Genomic DNA, 13,655 nt, shown 5'->3' with positions numbered 1-13,655 from the left:
TATTATTATTATTATTATTATTATTTCAGTTCAGACTTAAATTTATCCCTTTTCACGTGCTGGTCCATTTTTTCACGTTTGATTGACTGATGAGAAAAGAGTCTCGAATCTTGGTTGAAAGCAAAAACAAACAAAAAAAAATATGGACCTAAAACAAGTCTCGATTCTTGGTTAAAAGCTAAAAAACCGTGTAGTTAGCGTTCATTTTACGTAAATATATCGAAGTATACTGCTAGTCTGGTAGTGAATGTAGCTTATCAGTCACCTGATGTAAACAGAGCTTTTCCGGTGAAAATTCTTGTGAATAAATGCTCAAATCCCCAAATTCTTTATAGATATGGACCTAAAACAGTCTCCATTCTCGGTTAAAAGCCAAAAAATGTGCAGTTAGCATTTATTTTATGTAAATATGTCGAAGTACAATGCCAGTCTGTGAGTGAATGTAGCTAGGAGCCGCCTGATGTAAATGGAGATTTTCCGGTTAAAATTCATGTGAATAACTGCTTAAATTCCCAAATTTTTAATAGATATGGACGTAAAACAGTCTCTATTCTTGGTTAAAAGCAAAAAAAAAAAACGTGCAGTTGGTGTTAATTTCACGTAAATATGTAGAAGTACAATGCTAGTCTGTTAGTGAATGTAGCTAGCAGCCGCCTAATGTAAACAGAGATTTTCCGGTGAAATTTCTTTTGAATAAATGCTTACCGGTAAATCCCCGAATTCTTTCTAGATATGGATGTAAAACAGTCTCGATTCTTTGCTAAAAGCAAAACAAAAACAAAAAACAAAAAAAACAACGTGTGGTTAGCGTTTATTTTACGTAAATATGTCGAAGTACAATGCTAGACTGTTAGTGAATGTAGCTAGCGGCCGCCTGATGTAAACGGATGTTTTCCGGTGAAAATTCTTGTCAATAACTGCTTAAATCCCCAAATTTTTTATACATATGGATGTAAAACAGTCTCGATTCTTGGTTAAAAGCAGAAAAAAAAAAAACCAAAACCAAAAATAAAAACGTGTGACGTGTGGTTAGCGTTCATTTTGCGTAAATATGTCGAAGTACAATGCTAGTCTGTTAGTGAACGTAGCTAGCAGCCGCCTGATGTAAGCGGAGATTTTCCGGTGAAAATTCTTGTGAATAAATGCTTAAATCCCCAAATTTTTAATAGATATGGATGTAAAACAGTCTCTATTCTTGGTTACAAGCAAAAAAAACGTGCTGTTAGTGTTAATTTCACGTAAATATGTCGAAGTACAATGCTCGTCTGTTAGTGAATGTAGCAAGGGGCCACCTGATGTAAACAGAACTTTTCCGGTGAAAATTCTGGTGAACAAATGCTTAAATCCCCAAATTTTTAAATAGATACGGACGTAAAACAGTCTGTATACTTGGTTAAAAGCTAAAAAACCGTGCAGTTAGCGTTTATTTTACGTAAATATTTCGAAGTACAATGCTAGTCTGTTAGTGAATGTAGCTAGCGGCAGCCTGATGTAAACAGAGCTTTTCCGGTGAAAATTCATGTGAATAAATGCTTAAATCCCCAAATTCTTTATAGATATGGACCTAAAACAGTCTCGATTCTTGGTTAAAAGCCAAAGAAAAATGTGTAGTTAACGTTCATTTTACGTAAATATGTCAAAGTACAATGCTAGTCTGTTAGTGAATGTAGCTAGGGGCCGCCTGATGTAAATGGAGATTTTCCGGTTAAAATTCTTGTGAATAAATGCTTAAATCCCCAAATTCTTTATAGATATGGACCTAAAACAGTCTTGATTCTTGGTTAAAAGCAAACAAACCGTGCAGTTAGCGTTTATTTTACGTAAATATTGCGAAGTACAATGCTAGTCTGTTAGGGAATGTAGCTAGCGGCCGCCTGATGTAAACAGAGCTTTTCAGATCAAAATTCTTGTGAATAAATGCTTAAATCCCCGAATTCTTTATAGATATGGACCTAAAACAAGTCTCGATTCTTGGTTAAAAGCAAAAAAACCGTGCAGTTAGTGTTAATTTCACGTAAATATGCAGAAGTACAATGCTAGTCTGTTAATGAATGTAGCTAGCAGCCGCCTGATGTAAACGGAGATTTTCCGGTGAAAATTCTTGTGAATAAATGCTTAAATCCCCGAATTCTTTATAGATATGGACGTACAATAAAACAGTCTCGATCGAAATCATATTCCCATAGGGATATCTAAGGGGTGATAATAAATGTGGCATAATTATTGTTTCTTGGGATATTTTGGAACTTTTTTATTTTGTGAAAATATTACACAATGTAGCTCCAGGGAAGGAGCTGTGTTGAATTCCCCATACCTCCGAGACTGTTGTACAAACACATTTTTCACTTTGGTAACATGAACTGGTGAACCTCAACCTACTATTCAAGGGTGTTAACAAACCTCCTCTTTTAAAGCGGCGGTAATAAGACCCAGCTGAATAAAAAATAACTGAGAGAGAAGACTGCTGGTGTATGCGGACGCTAAATATAAAGCGACTAGCTGCGGCCGGTGAATTAGTTGAGCACAAAGACCTGAATCAGAGCCAGACTGCCTCTGTTCAAATGTCACCATCCACTCAAGAATCAAAAGGTTGGAGGAGTGCTTTTTTCCATGCAAAAAAAAAAATTGATTTCTTAGGCATTTGCCCTTAAGAGAGAAAATGTTGAGTTCGGTTTTTCAAGTCTTAATTTTGGGTTTGGACTCCCTTCAATTGATGCCTCAGTTGGTGTGATTGGGAGTAGTCACTATTTTGCATAACTTTCACCAGTTCATTTTTGGATTATAAAATGGGCTCTGCTGAACATCTTCTCAAGTGCCGTGTCAACTAGTTGTAAACACATGGTTAAGGCGCCATTAAGCCGCCAAAATAACAAAAGCACACCCTTCGCCTCACCCATGAAAGATCACCTATTTAACGGGAAGTGGAGCGATAATTATGGTGACAACTGAGGATGTTGACTGATTGGTATGTAGGTTTAAGGTGTATCAAGTTTCAGTCCTGGTGTCGCCAAAGGTTAACTGACTTGTGTCCATGTCTTTTTCCTTCTTCTTGCCCCCATGATTTATTCTAAAATCTTTGTGTTTTTAGCTAAGTACTTTTAAGTTGAGGCAGGACAAGCAATTCCTTCCCGCAAATCTGTCATGTGAGTCACCTGACAGTCCATAAGGACTTATAAGGTCTTGGACAGACTGGCAGCCATGGTGTCCATGTGTTGATTTTGATTGTTATACTGTCTAGATCTAAATCTAAATCTACATTGGGGCAAATAAGTATTTAGTCAACCACTAATTGTGCAAGTTCTCCCACTTGAAAATATTAGAGAGACCTGTAATTGTCAACATGGTTAAACCTCAACCATGAGAGACAGAATGTGGAAAAAAACTAGAAAATCACATTGTTTGATTTTTAAAGAATTTATTTGCAAATCATGGTGGAAAATAAGTATTTGGTCAATACCAAAGGTTCATCTCAATACTGTGTTATGTACCCTTTGTTGGCAATAACGGAGGCCAAACGTTTTCTGTAACTCTTCACAAGCTTTTCACACACTATTGCTGGTATTTTGGCCCATTCCTCCATGCAGATCTCCTCTAGAGCAGTGATGTTTTGGGGCTGTCGTTGTCAACACGGACTTTCAACTCCCTCCACAGATTTTCTATGGGGTTGGGACCTGGAGACTGGCTAGGCCACTCCAGGACCTTGAAATGCTTCTTACGAAGCCACTCCTTTGTTGCCCTGGCTGTGTGTTTGGGATCATTGTTGTTGAGTTAATTATCGAGGGTTGATTGAATATTTGCTTGATTGATTGAATATTTGCTTGTGCTCATATATACCTGATACATACATAATACATATTGCCATATTGTTTATTTGATATAACCAGTAAATGATTATTGCTTGCTATACTAGGCTGTTTAAGTTAATGTTTAAGTGTTACACAGTGTTAAAGAGTGTCGGGGTGACAACTGCCTTGCTTCATGGCCGCAACATTGCGTAACTAGACCTTCTAGGACATCTTCAGCATCTTACGTCTGGACTTTCGTCTAGACTTTCGAGGACAATCTTCCATTTGAGGACATCTTCCATGGCCGCAGCGTTGCATAACTGAAGTGTCTGGGTCATTCTGACCACTTTACCTAAGTGCCCTTGCTTACACACGTGTATTTAGTTAGTTCCACCTACATGCTCACACATAGCCAACCAAAATCACATGGGTGTCTCCAGCTTGCTTTCCCCCTCCCTTTAGGGCGGCACCCTTCTGTGTTTGGACAAACCCCTAATAAAAAGAGCAAGGAGGTTTTTTTCCTTAGATCAATTTTGGTGACAATACAGCGTAATCTAGCATTTCTCTGTCTAGTCCCTACTTGCTCTCCTTGGCCAAGAAAACTGAGTGTCTTCTCTCCTTATTTTTGGGTAATTTTACAAATGTCTGGCTAGGCCACTCCAGGACCTTGAAATGCTTCTTACGAAGCCACTCCTTTGTTGCTCTGGCTGTGTGTTTGGGATCATTGTCATGCTGAAACACCCAGCCACGTCTCATCTTCAATGCCCTTGCTGATGGAAGGAAATTTTCACTCAAAATCTCTCGATACATGGCCCCATTCATTCTTTCCTTTACACAGATCAGTCGTCCTAGTCCCTTTGCAGAAAAACAGCCCCAAAGCATGATGTTTCCACCCCCATGCTTCACAGTGGGTATGGTGCAATTCAGTATTCTTTGTCCTCCAAACAAGAGAACCTGTGTTTCTACCAAAAAGTTCTATTTTGGTTTCGTCTGACCATTACACATTCTCCCAGTCCTCTTCGGGATCATCCAAATGCTCTCTAGCGAACCGCAGACGGGCCTGGACGTGTACTTTCTTCAGCAGGGGGACATGTCTGGCAGTGCAGGATTTGAGTCCCTGGCGGCGCATTGTGTTACTGATAGTAGCCTTTGTTATTGTGGTCCCAGCTCTCTGTAAGTCATTTACTAGGTCCCCTCGTGTGGTTCTGGGATTTTTGCTCACCGTTCTTGTTATCATTTTGACGCCACAGGGTGAGATCTTGCATGGAGCCCTACATCGAGGGAGATTATCAGTGGTCATGTGGAGGGAGGGAGTTGAAAGTCGGTGTTGCCAAACAACAGCCCCAAAATATCACTGCTCTAGAGGAGATCTGCCTGGAGGAATGGGCCAAAAATACCAGCAACAGTGTGTGAAAAGCTTGTGAAGAGTTACAGAAAATGTTTGGCCTCCGTTATTGCCAACGAAGGGTACATAACAAAGTATTGAGATGAACTTTTGGTATAGACCAAATACTTATTTTCCACCATGATTTGCAAATAAATTCTTTAAAAATGTGATTTTCTGGGGTTTTTTCCACATTCTGTCCCTCATGGTTGAGGGTTACCCATGTTGACAATTACAGGCCTCTCTAATATTTTCAAGTGGGAGAACTTGCACAATTAGTGGTTGACTAAATACTTATTTGCCCCACTGTACTTAATTAGTGACGAGAAAGTAAAAATAAAGAAATAAATGGTGATATTGACTCGTGTGCCATAATTCTTTTGCCTGTTTGTGCCACCAGCAAGGAAAAACAAGAAGCTAGACAAGGCACGACAACGGCACAACAGGGTACCGGTGCAGCCCGTCGCAGCAATGCCAATGGCGGTCATCCCTGCCTGCGTCCCCCAGCTGGTGCCCGCCATGCTGTCGGTTCTCCAGGCCATCGAACCCGAGATCATCTACTCGGGCTATGATAGCACCATGCCCGACACGTCGTCGCGTCTCATGAGCACGCTTAACAAGCTTGGCGGGCAGCAGGTCATCTCAGCCGTCAAGTGGGCAAAATCGCTGCCAGGTAATCAGAAGTCATTTACATATTTTTCCCTTCTGCTGAGAAAATGTCTTATCAGTTATCCTTTTAGAAAACAAACCTTTAGGTAGGGCTGCAACGATTAATCGATTAATCTAGAGCAGTGTTGTAATGGTTTGTTTTGAACGTGTTCGCATTTAGTTTTATTGGTTTGGGTGGATACACTGCCTTCTAGTGGCAACAGTGAATATGATGTAACTCATTTAACATGGCTAAATCTTGGTGCTCCCTGTTAAGACCAACATAAGGTTAGCTTTAGTTCGAGCTAATATGTGTTTTTTTGTGCATTCGTAATTAGGTTTATAGATATATTTAGCTGATTTAGCTGTTTTTGTGGAAATATGTGTTTGAACGATTTGTTGAGAACATTGTTAAAAAAAAAAAAGGTAGCATTTTATAGCATTTAGGCTAGCGGACTTTTGCTATGCAAATTAGCCAATTGTTCTCTGATTGTACTTAGATCCTCATTTATTTCATCATTTTTATACCGAGGCTATTTTATTTTATTTTGAGGCTAAGATCAGGTATTTTATTTTGAAATTAAAGTGCAATTCTGCATAATTTGAAGAAGCACTCTCGAATTTTATTTTGTATTTGCATTTGATGATCTGAGCAAGCCTTTGTCTTACATCTCCTAAAATTTATTATGCAAGCATTAAATATTCCTAATCTGATGACTCGATTATTTGAACTTTAATCGACGACTAAAATAATCGATAGCTGCAGCCCTACTTTTAAGAACTAATATTTTTTCCATTCATTTTGCTGTTTCCCCCTTAAATCTATGTTTTTTATTTACACTGCTGGCCAAAATTATTGGCACCCCTGCAATTCTGTCAGATAATGCACAATTTCTCCCAGAAAATGATTGCAATTACAAATGCTTTGGTAGTAATGTCTTCATTTATTTTGATTGTCATGAAAACTCACAAAAGAATGAATAAGAAATCATTATCATTTTACACAAAACTCAAAAAATGTGCCGACAAAAGTATTGGCACCCTCGGCCTAATACTTGGTAGCGCAACCTTTAGACTAAATAACTGAGAACAACCGCTTCCAGTATGCATCAATGAGTTTCTTACAATGCTCTGCTGTAATTTTAGACCATTCTTCTTTTGCCAAATGCTCCAGGTCTCTGAGGTTTGAAGGGTGCATTTTTCCAGATCTCTCCACAGGTGTTCTATGGGATTTAGGTCTGGACTCATTGCTGTCCACTTTTAGAAGTCTTCAGTGCTTCCTCTCAAACTATTTTCTAGTGCTTTTAGAAGTGTGTTTTGGGTCATTGTCCTGCTGGAAGACCCATAACCTTATGCTGCAGAATTTATTGGTAGTCTTCAGACTTCATAATGCCAAGCACACGGTCAAGCAGTCCAGTGCCAGAGGCAGTAAAGCAACCCCAAAACATAGGGAACCTCCGCCATGTTTGACTGCGGGGACCGTATTCTTTTCTTTGAAGGCCTCGCTTTTTTCCTGTAAACTCTATGTTGATGTCTTTTCCCAAAAAGCTCTACTTTTGTCTCATCTGACCAGAGAACATTCTTCCAAAATGTTTTTGGCTTTCTCAGGTAAGTTTTGGCAACCTCCAGCCTGGCTTTTTTATGTTTCTAGGTCAGAAGTTGGGTCTTTCTGGGTATTCTACCATAGAGTCCCTTTACATTCAGACGCCAATGGATAGTACGGGTTGACACTGTTGTACCCTCGAACTGTAGGACAGTTTGAACTTGTTTGTGTTAGGTTTTGTGTTGGTTCTCTCCTAGTGTGTTCCTGTGATTGCCCATTGATTTCACCTGTTGTGCTTGCTTCTCCCTTCTGTGTCACCCACCTGTTCCCCGTTGTCTTGTTACCCCTTGTCTGTGTGTGTATATAAGCTCCCAGTTTCTTTTCATTCTTTGTTATGTCATTGTGAATGACCATGTGCACGTCCGGATCTGTTCACGTCAGTTTTCTCCAAGCCCTCGAGCTCCCCTCAGTAAGTTTTTGATACCATGCCTTTTATTAGTAACCTGAGTTTTGTTTGCTACTGTGTTTTTTTTGGGATCACCTCAGTTTTGGTTTGTACGTTGTTTTTCTGTCGGCTTTGATTAAATTTGCTCCGTCTTTTTGCCTCACTTCCATTTACCTGCACTTGGGTCCACACACCACCTGCCTGCCCGCATTCCTGAAAGTTTGGATGTTAGTTGAGGTTCTTTATCCACCATCCGCACAATCTTTCGTTGATTTCTCTTGTCAATTTTTCTTTTCCGTCCACATCTAGGGAGGTTAGCCACAGTGCCGTGGGTTTTACACTTACTGATGACACTGCGCACGGTAGACACAGGAACATTCAGTTCATTGGAGTTGGACTTGTAGCCTTGAGATTGCCCAAGCTTCCTCACAATGTTGCTTCTCAAGTCCTCAGACAGTTCTTTGGTCTTCTTTCTTTTCTCCATGCCCAATCTGGTACACACAAGGACACAGGACAGAGGTTGAGTCAACTTTAATCCATTTTAACTGGCTGCAAGTGTGATTTAGTTATTGCCACCACCTGTTATGTGCCACAGGTAAGTTACAGGTGCTGTTAATTACACAAATTAGAGAAGCGTCACATGATTTTTCAAAGGGTGCCAATACTTTGTCCGACCCATTTTTGGAGTTTTGTGTAAAAGGATTTCTTTTTTTCCCATTCTCTTTTGTGTTTTTTCATTGCAGTCAAAATAAATGAACATATTACTACCAAAGCATTTTTAATTGCAATCATTTTCTGGGAAAAATTGAGCATTGTCTGACATTGTCTGACAGAATTGCAGGGGTGCCAATACTTTTGGCAAGCAGTGTAAACAAAACAAGCTAAAAGTGCACTGTAGTTCTTTGGGTTTCATATTCGCCTCCCTCTTGTAGACGTTTCACCGGTGTAGCACATTTTGGCAGAACACCGGTTTTGTCCCTACTTTCTTCTCGTTTCATCTCGTCTTTCCTGTTCATTTTGCTTTTGCTGCTTATTTTGTGAAATATTGACAGTGCGGTCATGCTCATTAATGTTCCTATCGGGTTGAAATTAAAAGGGCTGAACAGATGACGTGTTTATGTCATACTCTGAAAGCCCGGCAGCGGAACCCAGTGACGTCCCCGCCCTGCGACGTCAACAACAATGGCGACCTACTAGTTAAACTAATTTTACAAATTGTATAAAAAGGAAAACATCAAGAGGGGTTTTAATATCAAATTTCAACTCAATGATAAATTGTCTTTTTAGAACTACAAGGCTTTCTATCCGTGATTCCCTTTAAGAAGTAATATTTCTTCCATTCATTTTGCTGTTTTCCCCTTAAATATGTTATTTATTGATATTATTAAATAATTGGTATGGCCATTTGTTGTGATTAACGAGACATTCAAGAAGAATTTAAAAAAGAAAATTAAGATACAATACATAGTTTATAATTTAATTATATCAAAAAAAAACAAATACAATTTGAATCCTAATTTTTAAATATTCGCAATATTTTCCAGTTGAGGCGTGTCTTAACCTGAAAATTTTGTATGTAGAGACGTTCTTAAGTAGAGGTACAACTGTATATAGAATCGTGGTGTCAGTAACCCGCCAATAGGAGTGTCGCGTCGCCGTATCGAACGCACCAATAGGAGCGTCGCGCTGAAACATCACCGTGACGCTGACAGTAGTCTTCGTGACGCTACAATACGATTCTGTTGAATTTTTTTTTATGCTCTTGCATAGATTTTCTTCTGCGCCGAGTCTGTTCAAGCAGTGCGCGCAGCTTAGAGGGAACATTGATTGGAACTGAAATCTGATCGTTCCCCGGCAGCCAGAATGTTGTTCGAGCCACCGTGAGTCATGAGGTTGACAATAATAACCACGAGAAAAGAAGGGCAGACTTACAGCCAGCAGGCAAAAAAATGACAAGAAGCTATGGCCAATTGGAAGTGTTGCTACGCCTTGATCATGAGAAAGCAGCCACATGACCTACTAATCACTCCAAGTATTCTCTTGAGGATTTGCGTCCTTTGATTGCTTATACTGCCCCACAGTTCACATTTCTTTCACATTGAAAAAGTCCCAATGAAAACAGTAACCTGAGCTTTTTTTCATCTTAAGGCTTCCTCGTTTTCGGCGCAACCCTTGAAGTCCAGTTTGGCAGTTTTGTTAAACTCCAAGCACAATAATAATCATGGTGTTAAATGACTCTTAGCTATGAAATCAGTTTAAAGGCAGACTTTTTATTGGCTCTCACGCAAAGTCAAATTTTGTCTCCTAGGTTTCCGTAATCTGCACCTGGACGACCAGATGACGCTGCTGCAATGCTCGTGGCTCTTCCTAATGTCCTTCAGTTTGGGTTGGAGGTCATACAAGCAGTGCAACGGGAACATGCTCTGCTTTGCGCCTGACCTCGTCATCAACCAGTGTGTATTCTAATATTATTAATGACAATGACGGGCTCATAAGTAGATTTGTTTTTAAATTTCTCTTCATTTTTTCCCCAAACTTAACAAAGATGAGCTAATTTGGTTCATTTTATTCAGGAAAACACAACATTAACATCAACACTTTATCCATACGGAGCCCCTAAAGGGACATCGACTGAAATAACATAAATTTAAGCAAGAATCTGGCAAACGTTAGCATTATATACGATTTAAGCTAGCGGAGTTTTGCTATGCAAGTTAGCCAATTTTTGTAAAGATTAGCATTGTATAAAATTTAAGCTAGCGGACTTTTGTTATTCAAGTTAGCCAATTGTTGTAAACATTAGCATTATATAGCATTTAAGCTAGCGGACTTTTGCAATGCAAGTTAACCAATTGTTGTAAACATTACCATTATATAACATTTAAGCTAGTGGAAATTTGCTGTGCAAGTTAGCCATTTTTTGGTAAACATTAGCATTATATACAATTTAAGCTCGCAGACTTTTGCTATGGAAGTTAGCCAATTGTTGTAAACATTACCATTATATAGCATTTAAGCTAGCGGACCTATGGTATTCAAGTTAGCCAATTGTTGTAAACATTAGCATTATATAAAGTTTAAGCTAGCAGACTTTTGCTATGCAAGTTAGCCAAATGTTGTAAACATTAGCATTATATAGCATTTAAGCTAGCGGACTTTTGCTATGCAAGTTAGCTAACTGTTGTAAACATTAGCATTATAAAACATTTAAGCTAGCGGACTTTTGCTATGCAAGTTAGCCAACTGTTGTAAACATTAGCATTATAAAACATTTAAGCTAGCGGACTTTTGTTATGCAAGTTAGCCAATTTTTTGTAAACATTAGCATTATATACCATTTAAGCTTGCATACTTTTGCTATGGAAGTTAACCAATTGTTGTAAACATTACCATTATATAACATTTAAGCTAGTGGAAATTTGCTGTGCAAGTTAGCTATTTTTTGGTAAACATTAGCATTATATACCATTTAAGCTCGCAGACTTTTGCTATGGAAGTTAGCCAATTGGTGTAAACATTAGCATTATATAGCATTTAAGCTAGCGGACCTTTGGTATTCAAGTTAGCCAATTGTTGTAAACATCAGCATTATATAAAGTTTAAGCTAGCAGACTTTTGCTATGCAAGTTAGCCAATTGTTGTAAACATTAGCATTATATAGCATTTAAGCTAGCGGACTTTTGCTATGCAAGTTAGCTAACTGTTGTAAACATTATCATTATATACCATTTAAGCTAGCGGAGTTTTGCTACGCAAGTTAGCCAATTGTTGTAAACATTAGCATTATATAGCACTTGAGCTAGTGGACTTTTGCTGTGCGAGTTAGCCAACTATTGTAAACATTAGCATTATATAGCAATTAAGATGGTGGACTTTTGCAATATAAGTTGGCTAATTGTTGTACATATTAAAATTATATAGCATTTAAGCCAGCAGGTGTTTGCTATGCAAATTAGCCAATTGCAACTTGCATAGCAAAAGTCAGCTAGCTAAAATGCTATCTAATGCTATCTGGTGCGCACCAGAAACAATCTGGTGTGCACAAGATTTTTTCTGTCGATTTCCCTTTAGGGGCTCCGTTGATCCACCCATTAATCGATTAATATGCCAATAATTTATGGGGACAGATACCAGCCTATAATAGTCCAGTCTTAGCTCATGATTCATCCGTCTTTTTTAGAGAACGCATGAAGCTTCCCTACATGGCGGGGCAGTGTGAGCAGATGCTGAAGATCTGCACGGAATTTGTGCGTCTGGAGGTGTCCTACGATGAATACCTGTGCATGAAAGTGCTGCTGCTGCTCAGCACAGGTACCAACTCCTTGAGCTTACGTTTGCTATTATTGAGGCCCTTAGATGAACACCCATCAGGGCTTCAGTTTTGATATCAACCAGTACAGTGGAATATCTACTTACGAAATTATTTGAACAAGAAAAACTTACCTTCCGTTGGTCATAACAAGGAGCAGCTGGATTCAGCCATGTTAAATGAGCCAATTGTAGCCATAGCATTCATAGCAGAGGTTCTAAATTAACAAACTAAATACAAACACTTTCAAAACAAACCATTACAACGCCACTCTAAACGAATATTCAAAGCAGCAAAATTTGATTCAAAGCTTCTTTCTAACTGAATTACTCGAGTTAATCGATTAATCGTTGCAGTAGCTTTCTTATCGCCGACGGCCAATGAGTTAACAACATTTTTGTGACTCAACAATTCTCTATTTTCAACCAGCATTTATTAAAAAATGACAAAAGCAGCAACAGACGTTTCCCCTTTGTTCGGTTCTTTTCTCTCTTCACGGCATTAATAATGCATTGAAAAAGCGTCATGCAAAAAGGCTGACTCGTATTTGGTCTCCTCAGGAGTTACGGAAACTGTTTTAGCTATATTCCCTGTGTGCCCTTACATAATCTCCAGGCGCAAGTCGGCAAATCATTTTCTGTGTATGTTTTATATTGCGTCCTCGCATTTAAGCAGCACCATAACTGCCTTTTGTGCATATCATGTGAGGGCTGAAAGGTTTTTGTTGACTGCCATCATCCTCGTATAATCGAGACCTTCTTTTTTTCAGTTAAAATTACCCAATGATAAAGTGCTTTAGAAAGTGTTGTGAAGCAAAAATCACTTTCTGGTATGATTTGTTGATGTCGTGCATTCTGCTGATTTGAATTTTTTGGCGTGTCAGTGCCTAAAGATGGTCTAAAGAGCCAGGCGGTGTTCGACGAGATCCGGATGATGTACATCAAGGAGTTGGGCAAAGCAATTGTCAAGCGAGATGAGAACACCAGCCAGAACTGGCAGCGCTTCTACCAGCTGACTAAGCTACTGGACTCCATGCAAGGGGTGAGAACACACTAAAGCTGTGCGATATCATACCATCATCGGTATATTTTTTTGATGTGATTTGAATTTTTAAATATGGCGGTAATTGCAGTGATATGACGACGTCAGATGTTACGGAAAACATTAGATACAACAATTTCAAAAGACGAGAGGGGCAACAATAATTCCGCACTGCACTCTATTGGCAAATTACGAACCTACAGAAGGCTGCCCAAATTAATTAGACCTGATACAAAAAACATTTATTCAGATTTAACAGCATTGGAAAGAGATACATAAAGAAATGTTAAAAACAGACAAACAAACAAAAAACCTTATAAGTATATTTTATTATATGGTTTTTAAGCACTGGAAATGTAATAATTATGATAGACTAAATGAAATATGGCGGAAAACACAGACAAGACTGAAAAAACAGTTTCTGCTCTTGCACTCCTCTTTAAAAGAAGCTGCTGTATTTTAAGACAAAAGAACTTGTGTTTGATAGAACAATATGTCTA

At 38.8% G+C, this 13,655-nt stretch overlaps 1 protein-coding gene across 2 annotated transcripts in view; it reads left to right on the top strand.

Annotated features, from left to right (window-relative positions):
• LOC130906645 (glucocorticoid receptor-like) overlaps positions 1 to 13,655 on the top strand; it is a 134,786-nt gene that overhangs the window by 106,927 nt on the left and 14,204 nt on the right. For both annotated transcript variants that reach the window (XM_057821171.1, XM_057821168.1), the window contains 4 exons: positions 5,570 to 5,842; positions 10,114 to 10,258; positions 11,986 to 12,116; positions 12,998 to 13,155. In XM_057821171.1, the coding sequence (XP_057677154.1) occupies positions 5,570 to 5,842; positions 10,114 to 10,258; positions 11,986 to 12,116; positions 12,998 to 13,155 (707 nt within the window). The remainder of the gene's footprint in view (positions 1 to 5,569; positions 5,843 to 10,113; positions 10,259 to 11,985; positions 12,117 to 12,997; positions 13,156 to 13,655) is intronic.

This window comes from Corythoichthys intestinalis, chromosome 18, assembly GCF_030265065.1.
Source record: "Corythoichthys intestinalis isolate RoL2023-P3 chromosome 18, ASM3026506v1, whole genome shotgun sequence".
Lineage (NCBI taxonomy): Eukaryota > Metazoa > Chordata > Actinopteri > Syngnathiformes > Syngnathidae > Corythoichthys > Corythoichthys intestinalis.
The sequence above is the reverse complement of the archived record's forward strand: the minus strand, read 5'-3'. Positions and strand labels throughout refer to the sequence as shown.